This window comes from Myxocyprinus asiaticus, chromosome 14 (genome assembly GCF_019703515.2).
Source record: "Myxocyprinus asiaticus isolate MX2 ecotype Aquarium Trade chromosome 14, UBuf_Myxa_2, whole genome shotgun sequence".
Classification (NCBI taxonomy): Eukaryota; Metazoa; Chordata; class Actinopteri; order Cypriniformes; family Catostomidae; genus Myxocyprinus; species Myxocyprinus asiaticus.
In genome coordinates, this window is record NC_059357.1 from 41085056 (window position 1) to 41111601 (window position 26546).

Sequence of the window (26546 nt, forward strand, 5' to 3'; positions counted from 1 at the left end):
CCTGGGGCATATGGCGTCCTCGGCGGTGGCCAAGAGGCCCCGCTCGGGTTGATGCATATGAGGCCGCTTCAGCACTGGCTCCAGACTCGAGTCCCGAGACGGGCATGGCGCCACGGGACACACCGCGTGGCCATTACACCGGTCTGTCACCGTCTTTTCAGCCCTTGGACCGACCTCTCGTTTCTACGAGCAGGTGTTCCTCTAGAACTGGTCTCCAGGCGCATCATGGTCACGACAGACGCCTCCAAGACGGGCTGGGGCGCTGTTTGCAACGGGCACGCAGCCACCGGCCTCTGGACGGGTCCGCGGCTGCGTTGGCACATCAACTGCCTCGAGTTACTGGCAATTCTGCTCGCCCTGCGGAGGTTCCGGCCGTTGATCCAGGGCAAGCACGTGCTAGTTCGGACAGACAGCACGGCAGCGGTAGCATATGTCAACCGCCAAGGCGGTCTGCGCTCCCGCTGTATGTCACAACTCGCCCGCCGTCTCCTCCTCCGGAGTCAGCAGCACCTCAAGTCGCTGCGAGCCACTCATATCCCGGGCAACCTCAACGTTACAGCGGACGCGCTGTCACGGCAGGTTCCCCGCAGGGGAGAGTGGAGACTCCACCTTCAGGTGGTCCAGCTGGTTTGGAGTCGATTCAGTCAGGCACAGGTGCACCTGTTCGCCTCCCAAGAATCCTCCCACTGCCCGCTCTGGTACGCCCTCACCGAGGCCTTCCTCGGCATAGACGCGCTGGCACAGCTGGTCCCCTGGCATTCGCAAATATGCATTTTCCCCAGTGAGCCTGCTCGCACAGACCCTGTGCAAGGTCAGGGAGGACGAGGAGAAGGTCGTCCTGGTAAGCACCCTACTGGCCCGCCCAGACGTGGTGCGCGGACCTCACGCTCCTCGTGACAGCTCCCCCGGGCAAATTCCCCTGAGAAAGGCCCTTCTTTCTCAGGGAAGGGGCACCATTCGGCACCCGCGCCCAGACCTCTGGAATCTCCATGTCTGGCCCCTGGACGGGACGCGGAAGACCTAAGCCGTCTCCCACCTGCGGTGGTAGACACATTCACTCAGGCTAGGGCTCCCTCTACGAGGCGCCTGTATGCCTTTAAGTGGTGTCTGTTCGCTAAGTGGTGTTCTTCCCATCAGGAAGACCCCCAGAGGTGCGCAGTCAGATCAGTGCTTTCCTTCCTGCAAGAGAGGTTGGAAGGGAGGCTGTCCCCTTCCACCTTGAAGGTGTACGTTGCTGCCATAGCAGCACGCCATGACGCAGTCGACGGTGAGTCCTTAGGGAAGCATGATCTGATCATCAGGTTCCTAAGAGGCGCCAGGAGGCTGAATCCCTCCAGGCCACGCCTTGTTCCCTCATCGGACCTCTGTAGTTTTTCAGGGTCTACAGAGAGCCCCCTTTGAGTTTTGCAGTCAGCCGGGCTTAAGGCACTCTCCTTGAAGACTGCCCTCCTGACTGCGCTCACTTCCATCAAGAGGGTAGGTGACCTGCAAGCGTTCTCTGTCAGCGAAATGTGCCTGGAGTTCGGTCCGGGCTATTCTCACGTGATCCTGAGACCCCCGACCGGGCTATGTGCCCAAGGTTCCCACCACTCCTTTTAGAGACCAGGTGGTGAACCTGCAAGCGCTGCCCCAGGAGGAGGCAGACCCAGCCCTGGCGTTGCTGTGTCCGGTGCGCGCTTTGCGCATCTATTTGGATCGCACGCAGAGCTTTAGACTCTCTGAGCAGCTCTTTGTCTGCTTCGGTGCACAGCGGAAAGGAAGTGCTGTCTCCAAGCAGAGGATCGCCCACTGGCTCATTGACGCCATAACTATGGCATGTCTCGCCCAAAACATGCCGCCCCCGGTAGGGCTACGAGCCCATTCTACTCGTGGTGTAGCGGCTTCTTGGGCCCTGGCCAGAGGTGCCTCTCTAACAGACATTGCAGAGCAGCGGGCTGGGCAACACCCAACACCTTTGCAAGGTTTTACAACCTCCGGGTGGAACCGGTTTCGTCCCAGGTAGTGGCACGCAACACAAGCGGATAAGCCCGGGATAGCCGGCCGGGTGTATCGCTTGCACATAGCGCCTTCCACCTCCTTTTGAGCTGAAGATGTGCGCTGTTAATTCCCAGTAGTGTTCACAAAGGTTGTTCCCTGGTTGACTTCCTCCGAGCCCTGTGGCAGTCGAGTTTTCGGAGAGACTCGCTGCCGGCCCAGTACACGCGCTAACTAAGAGCCCGGTTCTGGGGTAGGTGCTCCGCATGTGGCGGTTCCCTGTAAGGCTAACCCCATGCGATCTATATCTTCCGCTAGTTCGTTTCCCTACTGGCAAACTGCGTCTTCCTTGGGCAGAGCCCCTCAGTCTCCATGTTGTAGTAACTCCTCCCCCATTGGGTAGGATCTACCTTGAAGGCTCTCCACATGGTTGGAAAGACCATGTGATGTATTCTTCCACTTAAATATCCCCCCTCTCTTGGGGCGAGGTGTGGTCTCCGCGGTGTCCTCCCCTTGGGAGGGACACCCCCCGACTAGACCTGGCGGCCCAGTCGGATAATCCCCCTTCTTTTTAGGGAGTGGAAAAAGAGAAGGGGAAAGAGGCCATGACTGGGTTAAGCCTGTCTCTATCTCTGGGTAGTCGACTTGTCCCCAAAAAGGGCCGTTCGACACTCATAACTGTGTTGGGGGAGGTTACGTGTCGACCTGGTGTGCTGGCTATGAGGCACACAGCAAGTCTGCCCACCACACACCGCCAGTTCACGTAACACAGTTCAGCCTTGTGGCGTTTTGTATAGGGACCCCTAGTGTCACTACATCGACACCAACGTCGAGTGAGTGACAGATAGGGAACGTCATGGTTACTGGTGTAACCTCCGTTCCCTGATGGAGGGAACGAGACGTTGGTCCCTCCTGCCACAACGCTGGACTACCCGCTGAAATGGCCGGACCTTATATCGGCTCCTCAGCGTAAAACCTGAATGAGTGGTTGCATACCAGCTCCTTTTATACCCGTATGTTCGGGGGAGTGGCATGCAAATACCACTCGCCAATTTTCATTGGCCTTTTATCAAAGACCAGAGGTGTCTCGGGCTCCCAAGAGTGACCCCTAGTGTCACTACATCGACACCAACGTCTCGTTCCCTCCATCAGGGAACGGAGGTTACACCAGTAACCATGACGTTAAGTTATGTTTTAACAGGTGGGGCAAACGCTTTTTCACACAAGGCCATGTAGGTTTGGATTTTGTTTTCCCTTAATAATAACAACCTTCATTTAAAAACTGCATTTTGTGTTTACTTGTGTTATCTTTGACTAATATTTAAACTTGTTTGATGATCTGAAACATTTAAGTGTGACAAACATGCAAAAAAATAAGAAATCAGGAAGGGGGCAAACACTTTTTCACACCACTGTATATATACAGTATATGCATATATATGGATATGTATATATGTGTGTGTATGTATATATATATATATATATATATATATATATATATATATATATATATATATATATATATATACAGTTGAAGTCAGAAGTTTACATACACCTTAGCAAAATCCATTTAAACTCAGTTTTTCACAATTCCTAACATTTAATCATAGAAAACATTCCCTGTCTTAGGTCAGTTAGGATCACTATTTTAAGAATGTGAAATGTCAGAATAATAGTAGGGAAAATGATTTATTTCAGCTTTTATTTCTTTCATCACATTCCCAGTGGGTCAGAAGTTTACATACACTTTGTTAGTATTTGGTATCATTGCCTTTAAATTGTTTAACTTGGGTCAAATGTTTTGGATAGCCTTCCACAAGCTTCTCACAATAAGTTGCTGGAATTTTGGCCCATTCCTCCAGACAGAACTGGTGTAACTGAGTCAGGTTTGTAGGCCTCCTTGCTCGCACATGCTTTTTCAGTTCTGCCCACAAATTTTCTGTCGGATTGTGATGGCCACTCCAATACCTTGACTTTGTTGTCCTTAAGCCATTTTGCCATAACTTTGGAGGTATGCTTGGGGTCATTGTCCATTTGGAAGACCCATTTGCGACCGAGCTTTAACTTCCTGGCTGATGTCTTGAGACTTTGCTTCAATATATCCATGTAATTTTCCTTCCTCATGATGCCATCTATTTTGTGAAGTGCACCAGTCCCTCCTGCAGCAAAGCACCCCCACAGCATGATGCTGCCACCCCCATGCTTCACAGTTGGGATGGTGTTCTTCGGCTTGCAAGCCTTACCCTTTTTCCTTCAAACGTAACGATGGCCATTATTGCTATTTTGTTTCATCAGACCAGAGGAAATTTCTCCAAAAAGTAAGATCTTTGTCCCCATGTGCACTTGCAAACTGTAGTCTGGCTTTTTTATGGCGGTTTTGGAGCAGTGGCTTCTTCCTTGCTGAACAGCCTTTCAGGTTATTTCGATATAGGACTTGTTTTACTGTGGATATAGATACTTGCCTACCTGTTTCCTCCAGCATCTTCACAAGGTCCTTTGCTGGTTTTCTGGGATTGATTTGAACTTTTCGCACCAAACTATGTTCATATCTAGAAGACAGAATGCGTCTCCTTCCTGAGCAGCGTGATCCCGTGGTGTTTATACTCGCGTACTAATGTTTGTACAAATGAACGTGGTATCTTCATACGTTTGTAAATTACTTCCAAGGATGAACCAGACTTGTGGAGGTCCACAATTTGTTTTCTGAGGTCTTGGTCGATTTCTTTTGATTTTCCCATGATATCAAGCAAAGAGGCACTGAGTTTGAAGGTAGGCCTAAAAATACATCCACAGGGACACCTCCAATTCAGTACACCTCCTATCAGAAGCTTATTGGCTAATTGTCTAAAGGCTTGACATCATTTTCTGGAATTTTCCAAGCTGCTTAAAGGCACAGTTAACTTAGTGTATGTAAACTTTTGACCCACTGGAATTATGATATAGTCAATTAAAAGTGAAACCATCTGTCTGTAAACAATTGTTGGAAAAATTACTCATGTCATGCACAAAGTAGATGTCCTAAACAACATGCCAAAACTATTGGTTGCTAATATTAAATCTGTGGAGTGGTTAAAAAAGAAGTTTTAATGACTTCAACCTAAGTGTTTGTAAACATATATATATATATATATATATATAAAATTTTTGTCTTATTGTGTATTCTATATATACTTTATTTTCTATCCAATATTTATTTTTATTCTATTTCTATTTATTTATTTTATTATTATTATTATTATCTCTGTCTTGTTGCTGTATTGTATTGTTGGGCACTGGAAGCTCCTGTCACCAAGACAAATTCCTTGTATGTGTAAGCATACCAGGCAATAAAGCTGATTCTGATTCTGAAACTTAGCCACATTTGCAAAGACCAACGAATTATGAATGACAGTCAACGTCTACATCATCATTTCACCTTACATGGCCCCGGCACATAATTTCATATTAGATTAATTATATTAGCCAGTGTGGATCTTTCAGTTCATTAACTGTACCTGAAAGCATTACACAAATTCAATTTGGTAAGATGAAGTGAACACAATTTTAGATCTGTCCTTCAATGCAAACCCCTCTCTCTCTCTCTCTCTCTTCAAAGGTAATAGTGCATTTAAATCACCAGAGGACTTTAAGGTGTCTCTGCCTCTGCGTACCAACTACCTGTATGGCCGCATAAAGAAGAGTTTGCCAGAGATGTACGCCTTCACTGTGTGTATGTGGCTTAAGTCAAGTGCCAGCCCTGGAATTGGAACCCCATTCTCTTATGGTGTCCCAGGACAGGCCAATGAGATTGTGCTGATAGAATGGGGAAACAACCCCATAGAGCTTCTTGTCAATGATAAGGTGAGCCATTTATAAACTTTTTTATGATTGTTTAGGGAAGACCTCCATGTGTTGTGGCCAAGATTTGTAAAATATGGCCTCATAGCTGCAGAACTATAAAGTCTTAATCAAAACATTGGACTCAACTCTGCTTTTCTTTATTAATACAAAGGCTTAGTGGTTGGGTTGTGCATACTATATAATAGTTGCTAAGAAAAGCATTACCAAATGGCACATCAAATCATGCAGCTCATTGAGCCTCTGTCTGAAATGCTTGGTTTTGGCCTCAGCACCTCCATAAAACTTCAATGTAAATGCCCACTGTTCTGATTGGCTAACATCATGCAGCCCCTTGAAATCAGCCATATTTGAAACTCAATGGGAAGAGAATGAACAAGCACCAAAATATTATAAAACTAAATTTCAGGGTTTACACATATGCACATCCAACACATTGCATCTGAATATATATTTAACTGTTCATCACAAGCACAACTGTTAACACTCAGCACCATAAACTATCAAACAGTCATGACATTTGAAATGAATGAAACTGTTTACTTAGGTTTTGATTGGGTCCAAGTTTTGTTAACTGCCCCATTCTTCAATAACAGTTCCTTTGCAAAGCTTGAATTGTATTATTACTGGTTCACAAGCAATCAACGCTGAAATAAGCTGAAGACACATCCACATGATGCACACACATAGTCCAAAGCACGGTGTGAACTAGACACACACACACATACAGCATCACATCACTGCAAACGCATCTAAATGGTCAAAGATGTCTATCTAGCGCATGTTTTCATACACCAACAATTACACCAACCAACGCGCAGATGGCGAAAGAACACGTCCATGACGCGTTTGTGCTCAAAACTACAAGAGGCAGAGCAGCTGATGAAACCGAATTGCTTCTCGTTTTCAGAGTTTTAACTTGACACCGTGTCTATTAAAAGCGGACTGAGATATGTATCAAGTGGTCAAAGATGTCTGTCTAGTGCATGACTATATACAAAAATAATCCAAAATAGTCCAGATGGGTCCCCTTTGGTGTTCAGGAATAGTGAGGCCACAGTAGGCCATTGTCCTGCTGTCTCTCTCTCTCTGAGTACGAACTTGATGTTTTTTTCGCTGTAGAGGCGGTCATGAATTAATGTACCCCTAGTGACATAGCGTAGTCGCGGAAGTAGAGAACGAGGTGTTTTTGTTGTTTCAATAAATGCTTTTATTACATTGGGGATGAGTTCTGACATTTACAGTATGTTTTTATAGTAGAAAGACCTCTTATATGCCAAAATATCAAGGACAATTTGATTCCTCGTGACAAGACCCCTTTAATACATCCATCAAAATAAGTGAAATGTACAGCGCCCCTAAGAGGACAGACAGGGAATATTTTCTAAAATAGTTTTGCGTGACCTTACAATACCGTAGATAGTGTTCCCTCGCAATAACAATGAACTACCAAAAACTAAGACAAACCCATGTTTTTTTTTTAGTCTGCCATGTACCTTTAAAAGCTGTTTTTGTCAGAGAATGAGCGTTAGACACACACGCACAATAAACACAAAATACGTTTTTAACATATGCTGTGATAAACATGATGCAAAGAATGCTTGGGATACACTTTTAATATAAATGAGGCTGATGATATCGAAAGACTTTTGATGATATCAAAGTTTACCATTAAGGGAAGCATAAATAAATTAAATATGTCCTTTGTGGTTCTAAATTGAGAATATGAAACTGAGCTGCTTTTCTTTGGGGAAAATTAGCCTCCAATATCTCATCTGTAAATGAGGTTAGCGTGTCTCAGTAGCCATGGATGCTGCATCTCTGGATCTTTGCGGAGTAGATCGTGAGGTATTGCCATCTCTGGCTTTTTTGTGGAGTGTAACCTGAGGGCTTTTAGAGAGTAAGAATTCGAGGGAGAGATGGTAACAGAGCGAATGAGCTCAGCTGGCTTTCTAATTCCCCTGATACCTCACTCAGGATGTGTCAGTTTGGCATTGTGCTTATTGAGAGAGGCATCTTGCCCTGCAGCCCTGCACAGCATGCATTATACATGTACAGCGTGTGCGTATATCTGTGTGTGTGTACGTCAAACAGGAAAGAACAAGAAAGTGAAGAAATGTGAGAGAGATTCTGCCATGCTGAATGTGATTACCTGTTGAGTGTTTCTTCAGTGCTTTTTCCCACTCCAGTGCATACTTCATTACTTCTGTCTGAATGTTGTTGTTTTTAATACTTTTTGCATCAAAGATATGCACTCAATGTGCAACATCTGTCAAACTTAATGCATGTCATATAAAGTAAATAAGTGTAAATAAGTGTCTAGCTTTGTGATTTAGCATGTAAATTATTTTAAAGCATGTAGAGCTTAACTACTCAACTTTGGAAAGCTCAGGGGCCGCAAAGCTGGATTCCTGTAAGCTTGAGGGCCGCACTTTTAATTTGTATAATAATTCTAATATAATATACAGTATATATACTGTATATACGTATATAGCCTATACATTAGGTGTGTAACAGCAACATTTTCTCATGGTTTGGTTTTAATTTTTCAAAGAGCCACATTTTTCTACCACATTCATTGCAATAAAGAAAACAGATCATCAGTTCTGTTGTCACTGTCAAAGACACTGTCAAGAACTAATAAGCCCCATGAGTGTTTAACATCACATACACCAGAGATCCATACAAAGACAATCCAGTATTAACTCAAAAACTGCTACAGTGAGAATCATCAAGATTATATTACCCTATTCAGCGTTTTGCGGCGAAGTAACAGATCACTAATAAGCATTTGCTTGCAGCCATCTCGATGTTATTGCAGGATAAACTATAATTTTTGCTGTTATGACTGTTATCGTGATGAGCAAATACTGTATCTCTGATGAGCTATTATAATGGGTTTGACAGATTCACACTGAGATGACTCTCGAGTGAGATTGAGAGCACGCATTTTTGATTGACAGACCGCGCGTGTGTGCACATACTGTTTCTTTGAATGTGCGTGCTGACGGACTGCCGCTCTCATGTTACATCAGCTATGCACAGATATTCTTTGTTGTTTATTTCATTCGTTAAATCCTTTTGCAGTTTATTTCCCTCTCTGTGCTGTGATTCAGCAATACAGAGAACAACCATAAATACTCCTGAAAATGGACACCTCACAATTCATACACATTTGATGGGCTATTGATAAATATATTTTTCATCATGAAATCATAACACAGGCCACAAAAGAAGGGCCGCACGTTGAGCAATGCTGATGTAGAGCATGAGATGCCAGCTTAAATAGAGGGGAGTCCATGTTATGATGAAATATTAATACAAGTTAAGCTCAATCGACAGCATTTGTGGCATAATATTGATTACCACAAAAACAAAGTTTTACTTGCCGCATCTTTTCTTTAAAAAAAAGCAAAAATCGAGGTTTCAGTGAGGCGCTTACAATAGAAGTGAATGGGACCAATCTGTGAACATTAAAGTATTCACTATTTCAAAAGTATAGACACAAGACACAATATGTGTGTTAACATGATTTAGTGTGATAAAATCACTTACTAACCTTTTCCGTGTAAAGTTATAGCCAAATTTACAACTTCGTTGCCATGACGATGTAATGTCAACAAACCCTAAATTGACTAAAAATTACAATTTAAACCATTTTACAGCTCAAATAATATACAAGTTTTAAAAGAAAAATTAATGTAAGTGCTTTTATAAATTTATAAACTTCACATTTCTGCCTTTACACCCTTTAAAAATTTGCCCTATTGACTTCCATCGTAAGTGACTCACTGTAACCAAGATTTTTGCTTTTTTTTTTTTTTTAAGAAAAGAAGGGAAAGTCGAAATTATTTTTTGTAGTAATCAACATTATGCCACAAATGCTGTCACGATTGAGCTTAACTTGTTTTAACTCCGGAATATTACTTTAAGACACACTTTATCCTTCACTTTTACATAAAGTCTGTTGACTTTTGACTATGACTAATGCTCATACTTAAGGTTGGTGACTTTATCAAACCCCTAACCCCCTAAGTATTAATCTTTGGTGCGTAACTTGTCCTGTACCGTTTGCACTATGAACAGGATGAATATCTCAAATCATGTTGCTTGTTGAGGATGGTGTACTATTACTTTCTAAGTGATTGGAGCCATATCTAGAGACCAGAATATCATAGAGAGCAGAGTTTTGATTCTAAAGTCTGATACCAGTAAAAAACAACCACCCAGAATACCCAAGAAACCACCCAGAACACCCTAACAACAACTTAGCAAACACATACTGCATAGTACCCACTAAAAACACTCATAACACCTTAGCAACCACATAGCAATGCCCTCGCAACCACCCACAACACTCATAGCATCATGACGGTGACTTTGCACGTGAAATAATCCCTCACATTTCCTTCAGAAAAAGTAAAAATCATGTTAAATGAGTATTGTTCATTGATTTCTCCAGTATGTACATCAAGACACCATTTACACCTGGTATTAAGATGTGTCTCGGGTGATCCGATCACCGATCACACATCGCTGTTTACACCTGGTCGCTCTAATGCATCTCCTGTGACCACTTGTGTTTGGATAAGAAGGGGGCGGGTCTATGATTTCATGACTAAATACTACATCAGTCACTATGCCATTGTGTTACTGCATTATAATAAATTGCACACAAAGAAGCCATAAAAGACAAAGAAAGCAAAAAATAAATAAAAAAGATGCACTGTTTCTCCCAGATACAGTTGAAATTTAATCTAACCAGAAATGTAACATGCTGAGCAGATTTCTCCATTATTTTAGTGGAGTACCTGTATTAACTGAACTTTAGATGTGTGTAGCAACTCATAACGTAATAACAAAGCATTATGTAATAACTGCACATATTGTAATAAGTTAAATGTAATAGTTGTTCATAATGTAATAATTTTCTCAAAATGTAATAATTTTTACATTATGTAAAAGCACATAATGTAATAAAGTTTTTTTGTTTTGTTTTTTTGAAAATGTAATAGGTTATTACAATATGAGAACTGTATTACATCATGAACTCACCACAATTTTGTCATATTGTAATAATTTTCAAAACAAAACAACAGTATCCTTTTTAAATAAAAAAAACAACAACATTGTTATTCCTTTACATTAGTAAATTTTTTATCTAAATCTAGTCCGAAATATAAATAGCTGTTCAAATGGCAGCACGGAGTGCAAGTGAATCACTCATTTTCTGCATTTTAATACAAGTTATAACACAAATTAAAACATGAATGAACATAGGAGGACATGTTGAAAGATACAGTAGAACTTACATTAATTTATTGTCTCTCGTGTAATCGCCCAATCTGTTTCAACCGCGGGAAGATGTCAATAAAACAGCTTGTGAACAACCTATCACCTAAAGTAGCGTTTACCTCAGGGAAGTTAGACCTATAATGTCCTTAGCTCATTAGTTTGCTAGAAAAATGCTAAAAAAATAAATAAATAAATAAACTGTATAGAGGAGCATATAGCTAAAATTATAAATACATTATTAATATATGCAGAATAATATATTTATATGCATTATATTTTTACTTGTGATAGATGTCTATTAATTATTGTTTGAATATATATATATATATATATATTATTCAGAAAGTATTCAGACCCTTTAAGTTTTTTCACATTTTGTTATGTTGTGGCCTTATGCTATAATGCTTTAAATTATAAAAACATTTCTCATCAATCTACACTCCATACCCAATAATGACAAAGCAAAAACCAGATTTTTTATAAAAAGAAAAACCTGAAATATCACATTGACATAAGTATTCAGACACTTAACTCAGTACTTAGTTGAAGCACCTTTGGCAGCGATTACAGCCTCAAGTCTTTTGGGGTATGATGCGACAACCTTTGCACACCTGGATTTGAGGATTTTCTGCCATTCTTCTCTGCAGATCCTCTCAAGCTCTGTCAGGTTGGATGGTGACCATCGGTGGACAGCCATTTTCAGGTCTCTCCAGAGATAATCAATTGGGTTCAAGTCCAGGCTCTGGCTGGGCCACTCAAGAACATTCACAGAGTTGTCCCTAAGCCACACTTGTGTTGTCTTGGCTGTGTGCTTAGGGTCATTGTCCTGTTGGAAGGTGAACCTTTGGCCCAGTCTCTGGTCCTGAGCGTCTGGACCAGGTTTTCATTAAGTATATCTCTGTATTTTGCTGCATTCAGCTTTCCTTCAACCCTGACCAGTCCCCCAGTCCCTGCTGCTGAAAAACACCCCCACAGCATGATGCTACCACCACCATGCTTCACTGTTGGGATGGTATTGCGCAGGTGATGAGCGGTGCCTGGTTTCCACCAGACTTGAGGCTTAGAATTGAGGCCAAACACTTCAATCTTCATTTCTTCACAGTCCAAGAGTCCTTTAGGTGCTTTTTTGCAAATTCCAAGCGGGCTTTCATGTATCTCGCACTGAGGAGAGGCTTCCGTCTGGCCACTCTGCCATAAAGCCCAGATCGGTGGAGTGTTACAGTGATGGTTGTCCTTCTGCAAGTTTCTCCAAACATGATCTCTGGAGCTCAACCAGAGTGACCATCGGGTTCTTGGTCACCTCTCTTACCAAGGCCCTTCTCCCTTGATTGCTCAGTTTGGCCGGGTGGTGAGCTCTAGGAAGAGTCCTGATTGTTCCAAATTTCTTCCATTTAAGAACTATGCCACTGTGCTCTTGGGAACCTTCAAAGCAGCCGAAATGTTTTGTAGCCTTCCCCAGATCTGTGTCTCGACACAATCCTGTCTCTGAGCTCTACAGGCAGTTCCTTTGACCTCATGGCTTGATTTTTGCTCTGATATGCATTTTCAGCTGTGAGACCTTATATAGACAGGTGTGTGCCTTTCCAAATCATGTCCAATCAATGGAATTTGCCACAGGTGGACTCCAATCAAAGTATAGAAACATCTTAAAGATGATCCAGAGAAATGGGATGCACCTGAAAGTGTCAAAGCAAAGGATCTGAATACTTATGTCAATGTGATATTTCATTTTTTTCTTTTTAATACATTTTAAAAGTTATAAAAAATCTGTTTTTTGCTTTGTCAATATGGGGTATGGAGTGTAGATTGATGTGGGAAAATAAATAATTTAAAGCATTTTAGCATAAGGCTGCAACATAACAAAATGTGAAAAAATTAAGGGGTCTGAAAATTATTATAAACATTATGTTTCACTTATACATTGTGTGCTGATATTGCATTATATGAGTTGCTACAGTGAGTCCATTATGTAAAATATTTCTCATAAAATAACCTATTACATTATATGAAAAACGTTATTACATTATGTGCTCAGAATTTTATTATGTTTTGAGAAAAGTATTAAATTATTGCTATATAAATTAACATTTATTACATTTAACTTATTACATTATGTGCAGTTGTTACATTATGCTTTGTTATTACGTTATTTATTCACAGTTGCTACACACACTGAAGAAGTTCTGTTTTTCAAATTATCCATTCGGCCGGTTATTTCCTTTTAAAGCGGCAAGCAACGGTAAATTTTAAACTCTTGTTTTAGCGCAATGGTTGATTACCAGGTAAGGGGTGGTGCTTCGCTGCTGTCTGGGACACATCAGGAAGGATTAGCGTTTACATCTCAAATGTGATGTGGTGATCCATATGTGTTTTTTGTGGTCTGATCACAAAACATTTCAGACACTGTTTACACCTGTATTAAGTGCTGACCTCTTGTGATCGGATCAATTGAAACACACCTTGATACCAGGTGTAAATGGTGTCTAAGACATTTTAGGATCATGTCTGTAGGGAGATGATGAAGGAAACTGGTATGGTTCTGCAATGAATAACTCATGTGAAAGTAGTTACTTCTTCCTAAGCTTTGCAAATGGCGTTTTAATGTGACAGACACAAATTTTACACCCAATGGTGTCCCAGGTAGCTCAGCTTCCTCTGTCTGTGAGTGACGGGCGCTGGCATCACATCTGCATCACCTGGACAACCAGAGATGGCTTCTGGGAGGCCTATCAGGATGGAGAGCGACTGGGGACCGGAGAGAACTTGGCCCCCTGGCACCCAATTAAACCTGGAGGAGTCATTATCCTGGGCCAAGAACAGGTGAGTGTACTGTATGAGAGAGAGAGCGTAAAGCAGGCCTCTCATGAGGAGAACATGGAACGATAATGAGAAGTTTTCACACGCGATGATGAGAAGACGTCACCTCTCAGCATCTCTCCCATTATGCAGGCAACTGAGAGCTCAGGGACATAGTGATTACTGAGGGATGTGACATATAACATAGATTGCAGAGATTATGTAATCTGCTGGTCACCTGCAGACAAATTCAGCTTAATCTTACAATGAGCTACTGTGAAAATATAGTGAATTAACAGTGCTTAATAGTGCATGAAAAGGCACAACATGTGAGCTAAATAGCCCGAAGTGATAGAATAATGACATAGTCACATGGCAACGGGTCTTTGCTTTCCAATATAAGCAAACTATAGCTCTATTCCAAACCCTTAGGGAGCTGCTCACCTAACCAACATTTTTTGTCATCATAGCTGGCTCCTGATGTGAAGCATAATGCTGCCTTATAAGATATTTTGCTTTGGCCAAAATCTAAGGCAGCATTGAATGTATTCTTCATAATAAGGTAAGGCAATCCAGACAATCCAAGCAATTTAGATGAGGCAATCCCAGAACGCATCGCAATGAGCTCAGTGAGTTTTTTCCTCTAAAATGGTGCCAGATTTAAAGGTAAGGAGAAAAAAGTAAAGGTACAAAAAAAAAAAAAAAAGTAAGGAGGGACGAATCAAAATATTTTTTGTGGTAATCAACATTATGCCACAAATGCTGTTAATTGAGTTTGGAACATGGAACATTCTAGCAGACAGTGAGACAGCTCACTTGGGTTTGGAATGGAGTTTATGAGTCTCAAAGGCTTCCAATGTTTAAACATTGAGAGTCAAAGATAATGTTTAGTAATGTACTCTTGTTTCACAGGACATCGTAGGAGGGAGATTTGATGCCACTCAGGCTTTTGTTGGAGAGTTAAGCCACTTCAACATGTGGGACAGAGTCCTGCGTCCCATAGACATCTCTGCCATGGCCAACTGCTCCGCCTACATGCCTGGCAACGTGGTGCCGTGGGTTGATGCCAATGTGGAGGTATTTGGCGGTGCAACCAAAGCAGCTCTGGAGATTTGCGAAGACCGTCTCTTCGATTCATAAGGACACATCTGTACATTTGGGAGCATTCTCGTTTTATAGGTAACCAATGTCCCAATCTCACTTTGGGAACTTTTAAGAGAGACAAAGGCAGTTAATAGAAACACTGCGTTTTCACATAATGGATTATTTCACCCTCTATTCTGCTTTATGTTTGTTGATATTTCGCTGTCAGGCTGGCACATAAATAAAATGATTGTAATTTATATAAAAACAAGTCTGCACATTCAAGGTCAGAACAGAGTATTTACAACTCTGGCTGAAGTTAAAACTTGTTGATACTAGACTTGCTTTAACTCTCTGTTGTGTCCTTCAGAAAAATTTTGTCTCTACAAACACATGGGTATTTAAAGAACTACAGTAAAAGGAGGATTTTTCTGACATTTTCACTGTAGTCTAACATTGATCGATTTTGTCATGTTGTGTATAGGGTGATGCCCTTCAAACCACTGAAAACAAAACAAAAAAATTAAACTGCATACTTTCAGCATACATTCTGAGCTTTATAAAACATTAACGATCTAGTCTGTGTGGATATTCACATGTTGGACATACGCTGGCATCCGGGCTGATGGCATTCATGCAGTGTGTGTGTGTGTGTGTGTGTGTGTGTGTGTGAATGATCGAGAGATTAGTGGAGGCATTCACATTTTTAAAATCTACTTTAATACTTCTATCCCTGAGCAGCTGCCATCTCAAGCAGATTTGTCATCCAGAAAGGCTAAAAGCAAAACAGTAAAGCTGCCAAGAACTGACCTACAGCTCCCCGAAGCCCCAAAGGAACTGGGCAGACTGGATTACTGGAATGTCTGGCTGAAGGGGTTCACCTCATGAAGCTAGTTTGAACTTGTTTGATTTTATTCAGTTTATTAATTCAAAATATAACATGTTGAATCCTTGAATCATGTTAATGAAGGATTTTGGCAAACACAGGAACATGCCGTTAGGAGATTAACTGTGAGAACCCGACGTAGAATGTGTGTTGTGCTTTTTTAATAATGTTTTATTTATATAAATATATAACTGTGTATTTGTGTCAGGGTTTAAAAAAAAAAACTTTTATACCCTTGCACAAAGCACTGGGAAAATGAATGTGACTATTTTCTGTGGAGATGAAAAAGATATATTGACAGGCACTAATGAGGTGACAGCATTTGCTCTCGTTTAGAGCATGACAAGGAAAGTTTGATGCACCTGAAAGTCTGATGCTATGTGTGGATGAATTTCAAGAAACCTGCCAAAAACATGTCCGGGTTATATTTCACAGCAAAATCAAAAGAAAGAAATAATAAAGTATATTTTGCATAAAGAAAATTAGGCCTATTTGTAAGAACCTTTATGATTTTTGGCATTGCGACCAGTGTTACTCAAAAAAGTAATCCCCTACAAATGACTAAATATTTCTCAAAATTTATATCGGATTACATTACTGATAACTTCATTTAGAAGTAATCACATTACTAATTACTTTACTTTTAAGTTGCTTTCTAAACACTTTCCGCTCATCGAATTTAAAATGATGTCGGTAACACTTTACAATAAGCTTCCATTAGTTAACAGCTTACTTATGATAACAATGAACAATACTTAAGCATTTATTAATCTTAGTTAATGTTAATTTCAACATATAGTAATGCATTTTTAAAATCAAAAGTTGTGTTTGTTAACATTAGTTAATGCACTATGAACTAACATGAAATAACAATTGTATTTTTATTAAAGCTGCACTACATAACTTTGTGCTTTCTAGCGACATCTGTGGTTGAATCTTAAAATGGCAAGCAATTTGCGGAAGAACACTAAACGTGAGTTGTGTTTCGGCACTGCTCTTCTGTCAGATGTATCTCATGATTTGAGCTTACCTGAACATTGCCTGTGTGTGATCATGACTGGAGATATTCAGAGCTGGAGTCATAACGTGCTATTTTCATGTTGAAATAATGTTGTACGTTTAAACATTTAAAACTGAAATATTACTTGCTTTGATGAAGATAAACAACACTCGTATTCACATATTTTGGATGAATGAAATTTTACACTTATAGCGCTTTTCTGACACTACAATGAAAGCGCTTTTACAAAGAACAGGGGACTCAGTCACCTCAATAACTACCAGTATATTTTAATATGATTGTACAGCCTCAGTTGATAATACAAGTGAACTGGAATACTAAAATAGTATGTCTATGCAATGCTTACAATAACACAGTAAACTAAAAACATGAAACAATGATTCAATAATGATGGGGATAAAATAATATGCTTAAAAATGCAATATAACAGTTACAAGAAGTCAATTTCAGAAGTTATAAATATTAGTAAACATGTCACAGTAACTTCCCCCGACAATGTAGATACATCGCGATCGGTTAACACACGAGTAATGTTCGATTCATACTAGGGTGCAACTAACGATTATTTTGATAATCAATTAATCTAACGAATATTAGAACAATTATTCGACTATTCTGCGATTATTGCAATGATTAATCATTATTTCTTAACTAGTTCCCGACCGATTTATCGGTCGGCCGATATTAGCTTTTCACCGATATATCGGCATCGGAGTATATGTTTACCAATATGCGCAGATATGAAAACTTTTTTTCAGAACATATAATACAGAAAACAATGCTTGAATTGGTGTCATAACAGTTTGTCCAGCAAAGCACGCTCCGACTCCACTGTTTAAAGAGCTGACTCTGAGCTGACGGTGGCTCTGCAGACAGGGCAGAGTTAAGCAGTGTCTTCTCAGTAAGTTGCTAACTAGTTTGTGAAATACATACTGGAAAGTTAATAAACAATTATCCCATCATTTTCCCTTTTCAATATAACTAATATAACGTTAACCCTGTCCATGACAACCATGTCACTCATATTTATCACATCTGTTTGCTGTGTTAGCCAGCTATAGTTTGTCAGAGCATCTTTTTGCAGCTCAGCAGACAACGGTGCGGTGGTGAATTGTGTCTGTTGAGTGTTGATTTCACGCTACGTTGTTACCTAGTACGAGACGCAATGCTGGAAAGTAAATAAAGTCCAACTTTTACACTCCGTGACAACGAGCTTATAGCTAACTAGCTAACCACGTAGCCACTTTCATTGCTTGTCAGCTGAGTGGAAGCTAATGTGTAAACATGTATTCACCAAACTGTTTTATTCAGGATTTGCAGTTTGGTACCCCCTTCAACCGAACAATTCTAGTCATTGCATTTATAAAATGTAATATTTAAAATTCTGGTTTTCCACCGTTGAAAGTTTCGCCTGAACTTGTATTGCAGAATACGGTGTAACAACGCTGCCGCAGTTTATCTCTTGACTCGGCAGGTGTAAATGCTTCTTGTTTTACAACCTGACACTAATTGACTGGCAGTATTAAAATAGTCAGCATTTGACTGATACTAAACAGTACTACTGATGTTTATTTAGCTATTTATTTTATTTATGTTTATTTATTCTTTATTTTAATGGTCAGCATTTGACTGATACTAAACAGTACTACTGATTTTTATTTAGCTATTTATTTTATTTTTATTTATTCTTTATTTTAATGGTCAGCATTTGACTGATACTAAACAGTTCTGATGTTTATTTAGCTATTTATTTTATTTTTATTTATTCTTTATTTAAATGGTCAGCAACTGACTGATACTAAACAGTACTGATGTTTATTAAGCTATTTATTGTATTTTTATTTATTCTTTATTTTCTCAGTGTTCATTTCTAGAATTTGTTGACTATGTATAATAATAATGTCAAATATTCTTTGATAAAAATATTTGTTTAAGAAAGCAGCCTTCTGAGTACCTTTGTATAGTCATATCGGTGCAAAATCTGTGAACAATCCACATAGAAAAGGTCTGTTTTCATTCCAGCTCAAAAATTAACTATATCGGCCACCATATTGGTAATCGGTGAATTGTCCCCCTCTAAAATCGGTATCGGTCTCAAAAATACCATATCGGTCGGGCTCTACTCTTATCCAATTATTCAGCTTATGCCCTGACTTAAATGGTTGTATTAAATGTGCTTACTAACAATAAAGAGGACAAAATCATCTTTGAAAAATACCTTTAAATGACATTCACTGAATTAAAGGGAAAAAATACTTTTTATTAAGTTTAATTCAGTGAAAAAATTCACTGCAAAAAATCCTTCTGCAGTATAGCTGCTAAAGATAATGTACGTTGTTTTAAAGGAGTTTTAGATATTTTTATTGGAAAACAAGCCAAAACAAAAACAAATCAAAAACGTATTTTGTTGCAGTGTATAATAGGGCGAAGACTACCCTCTCTCACCTTTCTGTTCAAAAAAACAAACTCTCTCTTATTAATTAAGTTGCATATTGCCAATTTTCTTCACGATAAGAAATGCACAGTGACATATATTATGATATAATAAGTCGCAAGCCATCACATTATAATCTAGCTGCATTAAGTGTGTGCACTCGAGGGATGAGTGTCCCCGCGACAGTGTGCCTCAGCCATGTGCAGTTTCAATCTCTCCCCCTTTGATCGGGACATTCACACAACTCTTAGAAGAGGTGCTGACTGCACAGAGAAATGCCAGTTTCAGAGTTTGTAGTTATTTACATGATCTGCTTCCGTATTATTTTAACTTTAATAAAGCTATAACGCATTAAATATAACTGCATTTAAGATGTAATGCCTTTAAAGATGCTTTTAAAGTTTTGCTTCAGTGGAGTGGCAGCTCTGACTCCGCTTATTCCACAACGAGCGTGCTCCTGTATTTATGTACTTATTTGGTATTTTTGTATAATTCCCTCATACTTTGCAATCTACATCACCTGAAGCTGTGTTTAGAGTGCATCTGGACTGTGAGCTGTGTAATTCTTCCTCTCCTCAGTCAGGAGCGAACTGCAGTGCTGCTCTCACATGGCATCATTATAGTTGAATGTGATCACGTTATGTTAAATGACATCAAGTGACTATTCGACAACGATTTTTTTTTTTGTTGTCGACGTTGTCGATAACATCGACTAATCGTTTCAGCCCTAATTTATACAAGCATGACAAGCAATATTAGCTTCAACAACCCTACCAGACAACATATCCAAGCATTAAAGCAGGTAAACAACTTCGCCAAACAGATAAATATCTACCCAGATTGTTGCAATTCTGTCCTGAACAGTGCGAGTGTGACTGAACTGAACTGTAGCTTCTGTCTTATTTTTAACAGCTACGCACAAACTAAAACAGTGCTTTACCGCCATCTACTGTTTACATGGGAACGAGACATCCGGTTCTTATTTCAGATGTTCATGGGCATGATGTTATGATGCAAGGATGTACGTCATAAGCCAAATCAGACACGACAGCTCAAAATACAAATAATTTTTATAGGCATAACGAGGTGAATCGAGCTAAGAACATTTATTTGAACACTGTTTGTTTATGTACTCGGTCAATAATGGCAATTTGTTCATTTTTAACCAAAAAATCTTACATAATGCAGCTTTAACTAACGTTAACAAAGATTAATAAATTATGTAAAATATATATTGTTAATTGTTTGTTCATGATACCTAATGCATTTACTAATGTTAACGAATAGAACTTTAATGTAAAGTGTTACCATTATGTCTCCCTTGTTCACTGTTGCACACAAGTCATACACTTTCACCCTTACAGTGACTCTTTTCGGGGCCCTTCTGTTGTGACAGAAACACAAACAGACAGACATCTGAACATATTCATGTTTAAAATGTATTCCACATAAATAATATTAATATGTGTAACCTTTGTAATGTACTTAAAAGTAATTCAATTAATTAAAAGTCAATAACTGAAATCTGATTTTGTGAATTTAAAATGTAATGCATACACTACTTTTTGCCTTAAAAAGTAATTCGATTACAGTAACTAATTACTTTGTAATCGCATTACACCCAACATTGATTGTGACATTATTTAAATGACAGTTAATCACAATTTCCCGTAAATTCTCATTACCGTAACATAAAAATTACTTCTTACTGTAATGTTAACACAGTGATATATTATTTAAATGGTTAAATATGTATGCAAAGTGGTAGTATTTGTTTTACTGCTTTTCATTTATACCAATTAAAATTAAAATATCACTGTATAACAGTATTGTTTACTGTAATACAGTATGAATTACGGTGTTAGAGTATTAAGTCTATAGTAATGATATTCACCATTGAGAATATAGGAATTACAAACAAATGAGCTTCATTGCTATGAAAAAAATAAAGTTTTAATGGTTCTAAAAATAAGCTTTAATTTCTAAATGCAAAACATACTTTTCTTTTGGATAAAAATGTAATCTGGGCATGTCTGTACATTACTGATTTGATTTGTGCTTGATCTATTAAGATGATGTTTTCAAATTGTACATTTGTGTTTAATTAGAGCAGTGCAATATACTGTATATGGGACCCTTTATGTAAATGTGATCCTCAGCATCGTTTCTGTGTTTTCACGTCCAAATGCGTCACCGGGCTTGTCGGTCTCACTGTGTCGTGTAGTGTTATTTGGATTTCAAATGGTTATTTCATTTTAACATTCAGCTTGTCAAGGTCAGATCAAAGTCTGTGAAATTCACTGTTGTGTTACACACACTGCACACTTGATAGATACTGATAAAACTTTAGTGTGTTTTCCTTGTTGTCACATGTTTGAAGAGGACTGCTCTACTGAAATGCACTTGAATGATATAAAAACAGATTACTCCTTTCATTTAAATGTAATCTACTGCTATTTTATGTCATAAATGTACTTAAAAAAAATCTCTGATGTAAATGCATTTTTATCAGTTATGCTGCCTTCAAGTCATGTCAGAATGATATTTTTCATGAAATAAGCGACAATGAATGTCACAACAATGTCGTAAGTACCAGTGGGAAACTCTGGATTTTTCTTGGGGGTCGTGCCAATTAAAGAATAGTGGCAAAAGCTAATTCATGTTGGGCATAATGTTTTAATAAGCTTTAATAATGCATTATTTGTCAATGTTGACTATACAGTTTTGATAGTACACATTTTGTGTAATATTGAAGAAAATTTTAAAGTTTGCCAGAAAACACTACTCATCTAGCTGGTTTATGATGCGACAGGCTAGCTCAACAAAACAAAAGTTTTTATTATTCTCTTTTTCATCATTCTCACAGGAATAATAAAACATGTAAAGCATCAATTACAGACCAAATGTACATCTTTTGCTCTTCATTTTGTTGCACTAGTGTTAAATAAGTTTCTTTCTTGTAGTTGTCGGAAAGTGAAGAGAGAAATAAATCTGCATTACATAGCCAACTACATTTACAAGCTTGTTTGAGTGTGATCAAATTGCACGGTACCTCAACTGATAGAGCGTTGCACTTGTGATGCAGGACCAGGGTACGAGTCATGAAGAGCATGCAAGTTGACACATGAGCCAAAAGTGTCATAGAAGCACCACAAAATGATGCAGTTGCTTCAGCAAATGTGTTTTACATCTCACAATTGCTTTTATGACACGTATCAGTTAGGTTTAAGGTTTAGGGTAGGGAGGTAGTTTTTGTTGACTTAAAACTCCATAGAGAATTAACCTAAAAAAACATGCTCATTAACTTAAAAAACCCTCATCTGATCAGGAGAATTTTGAATTCGCTGTGGCAGCAGGGGTGCGTGGTCAAGCATCTCTCTGGAGAGAGAGAAAGCGGTAAGGGTGCTTACACCTGAGCTAAATTATGTCTAACACCTGTCTCTAATTTCAGTGAGCACGGGGAGAGCGGCATAAAAGAGCCACACCACCAGCAGACAGAGAGAGAGAGACTGGCACAGTGATGGCCACGGTGCTACAGAAGCTGTTATGATTATTGTGCTATGAAGTTAAAGTGTTTAAGTAACTATTTGTCTGTGAAGCTGATGTGTTTAAATAACTCTGTGCCTAAGAGACGGTTGAGTTTATGAAACTGTAAGCATCAAGGTGGCCAAATTAAACGCTTACCTGAACCTGGAAACCTCACTTCCCTGTTATCCTTTCCACTGAACAGTGTTACACTGGTGCCGAAACCTGGGAAAGATTTTGATTGAAGATGGACGGAAGTCGCACCGTAGAGTCCTCCCAGTTGGCTGAGATCCTCCAAGCCCTCACTGGCCTACATCGGACCCACCAGCAAACCCTGCTTGAGCTCCGGCAAGATCAAGATCGCCAGTTTGTGGAGCTCCTGTGCGCTCAAGCAGAGGACCGGCAGGCGATCCGGAGCCTCCTCAGCCAGGCGTCCCCAGCCGCGACCCCGGACACTCACACGCCGTTGCCCCCGCCTGCATTACAGATGATGGGATGGCGGACGACCCCGAGGCATTCCTGGATTTGTTTGAGCATACCGCCGAGATCTGGGGCTGGCCGCTCGGCCAGTGGGCGGGCCGACTTATTCCGCTGTTGTCCGGGGAAGCCCAGCTCGCAGCTCAACAACTGCCGGCGACAAGCCTCCTGGCTTACAGTGACTTGAAGAAAGCCATCCTACAATGGGTTGGTCGGAGTCTGGAAGAGAATCGTCAACTCTTCCGGAGCCTGAAGCTGGAGAGCTCCGACCGCCTGTTTGCCTTCGCCCAACGGCACCGCGACGCCTGCCGAAGATGGTTGCTAGCGGGGGACCGTGGTGTCGACAGGATCATCGACCAGGTGGAAATGGAGCAGTTAATACATCAACTGCCAAAAGGGACGGCAGAGTGGGTCCAGTGCCACCATCCGGCGTCGCTGGAGGAAGCCGTCCGGCTTGCGGAAGACCACATGGCGGCGATCCAGAGGGCGGAAGAGCCCTCCCCTTCTCAGGGAATTACCTGAGGGAGATTTCCCTTTGGCACAGTCGCGAGACGAAACCCTCAAACACGACTTCGACCAAGTGAGAGTCATCGATGGTCAACGACTCCAGCCTGACATCGCCCTTTCATACCCCTATTTTGCAATTATAAATGAGCAGTTGTATAGAGTGACAGGATGCTCAGACTAAAGAAGATACAACCCAACTTTTGATACCACGGAGCCGTCGGGATATGGTATTCCAAGCGGCTCATTATAATCCCATGGCGGGTCACTTTGGAGAAAGAAAAACACTGAACCGTCTAATAGCCCATTTCTATTGGCCGGGCATTGGCGGCGATGTCCGCAGGTGGTGTGCAGCATGCAGCGAATGTCAGCTGGTTAACCCACCGGCCACCCCAAAAGCGCCGTTGCGCCCTCTTCCGTTGATCGAGGTCCCCTTTGAGAGAATTGGAATGGGCCGCGTCGGGCCATTAGAAAGGTCAGCACGCGGACATCACTTTGTATTGGTCCTAGTGGACTATGCAACGCGATATCCGGAAGCAGTGCCTCTTCGCAACATCTCAGCATGCAGTGTTGCGGAGGCACTCTTCAAAATAATCTCCCGGGTGGGGATTCCGAAAGAAATCCTCACCGATCAAGGCACAACGTTTATGTCACGGACACTACGCAAGCTGTACGAATTATTGAGTATTAAATCGATTCGCACCAGCGTGTACCATCCTCAAACGGATGGCCTGGTGGAACGATTTAATAAAACCCTCAAAAACATGATTCGTAAGTTCGTGCACGACGATGCTAGGAATTGGGATAAATGGCTCGACCCCCTGTTATTCGCAGTACGAGAGGTCCCGCAAGCCTCCACTGGCTTCTCCCCATTTGAGCTGCTGAATGGGCGACGCCCACGTGTGTGCTTGATGTATTGCGAGAAGCCTGGGAGGAGGGACCTTCAAATAGTAAGAATGAAATTCAATACGTTCTTGATCTCAGAGGAAAACTCCACACTTTGGGACAACTAACACAGGAGAATTTGCTCCAAGCTCAAGAATGACAGTTCCGACTGTATGACAGGGGAACTCAGCTAAGGGAATTTGCACCGGGAGATAAAGTCCTTGTATTACTTCCCACATCGAGCTCTAAATTACTCGCCAAGTGGCAAGGGCCCTTTTAGGTCATACGACGAGTGGGAGATCTCGATTATGAGGTTAAACGAACCGATAGAGGGGGCACACATCAAATATACCACCTCAACCTCCTGAAATTGTGGAGGGAGGTGGTCCCGGTTACGTTGGCTATGGTAGTTCCAGAGAAGGCGGAGCTCGGATCGGAGGTGAATTCAAAACATAAACAGTTCACCCCGGTCACTTGCGGAGACCACCTCTCACCGAGTCAACTCGCGGAGGTTGCCAGGTTGCAACAGGAATTTGTGGATGTGTTCTCCCCTCTACCGGGTCGTACGAACCTCATTCACCACCACATCGAGACCGAGCTGGGGGTCATGGTACGTAGCCGCCCCTACCAATTACCCGAACACAAAAAGAAGATCGTTCAGGAAGAATTGAATGCAATGCTCGATATGAGGGTAATAGAAGAATCCCACAGCGATTGGTCCAGCCCAGTTGTTCTAGTGCCTAAGAGCGACAGTCTGTACGGTTCTGTGTGGATTATAGGAAAGTCAACGCGGTGTCTAAATTTGATGCGTATCCAATGCCTCGCGTTGATGAGTTGCTTGATTGGTTGGGCACTGCTCGATTTTATTCGACATTGGATTTGACAAAGGGTTATTGGCAGATCCCCTTGACGCCAATTTCCCGTGAAAAAAACCACCTTCTCCACACCGCTTCAGACAGAGGGCTGGGGGCCCTACTCTCGCAGGTGGTGGAGGGGGAGGAGCGCTGTACATTGCACCGGTGCTGTACATTACCCGTAAGCTCTCGTTGAGGGAAATTATGTGGCAGCGGGGGGGCGTGGTCAAACATCTCTCCTGAGTGAGAGAAAACGGTAAGGGCGCTTACACCTGAGCTAAATTATGTCTAACACCTGTCTCTAATTTCAGTGAGCACGGGGAGAGCGGCATAAAAGAGCCACACCGCCAGCAGACAGAGAGAGAGAGACTGGCACAAGGACGGCCACGGTGCTACAGAAGCTGTTATGATTATTGTGTTATGAAGTTAAAGTGTTTAACTATTTGTCTGTGAAGCTGATGTGTTTAAATAACTCCGTGCCTAAGAGACTGTTGAGTTTATGAAACTGTAAGCATCAAGGTGGCCAAATTAAACGCTTACCTGAACCTGGAAACCTCGCTTCCCTGTTATCCTTTCCACTGAACAGTGTTACACTCGCTTTTAGCACCACCTGTGGACATTTAATCTTGGAACTGCCATGATACACGTCATGAACCACATAATATAACTTTGCAAAAATGTTGCCACAGTCACAGTATTTTGTAAAAATTTGTCCAATTTGCCCAATTTGTCCATTTTATTCAGAACAAAATCAGAAAAATCAGAAAAACGACTTCTACCATCTTTTTGTTTTGTGCAAGACGTTATAATAACCAATGAGAGCATCAGAAAGATTGACGCCTCCCATGTGCTGGTTGTATTCCTTGATGGCTCGTGGAACTGGGACTTCATGTTCAGCTTGTCGTACTCGTTCCTTTTTTACGCGTGTTCTGCAGGTCCCGTTCCAGGTCGCAGAGATGGAGATTCCAGGAGATG

The 26546-nt window shown here is 40.9% G+C and overlaps 1 protein-coding gene across 7 annotated transcripts in view; it reads left to right on the forward strand.

Moving 5' to 3' along the window:
- LOC127451166 (neuronal pentraxin-2-like) overlaps positions 1 to 26310 on the forward strand; it is a 36199-nt gene extending 9889 nt beyond the window's left edge. For 2 of the 7 annotated variants that reach the window (XM_051715641.1, XM_051715646.1), the window contains exons 3-5: positions 5570 to 5814; positions 13717 to 13926; positions 14815 to 20882. In XM_051715641.1, the coding sequence (XP_051571601.1) occupies positions 5570 to 5814; positions 13717 to 13926; positions 14815 to 15042 (683 nt within the window). In that variant the 3' untranslated portion in view covers positions 15043 to 20882. Of the gene's footprint in view, positions 1 to 5569; positions 5815 to 13716; positions 13927 to 14814; positions 20883 to 22777; positions 22804 to 25882 lie in introns of those variants that run through there. The other 5 variants (XM_051715647.1, XM_051715648.1, XM_051715643.1 and 2 more) reach the window with 4 other exon arrangements.
- Positions 26311 to 26546: the final 236 nt, after the last annotated feature.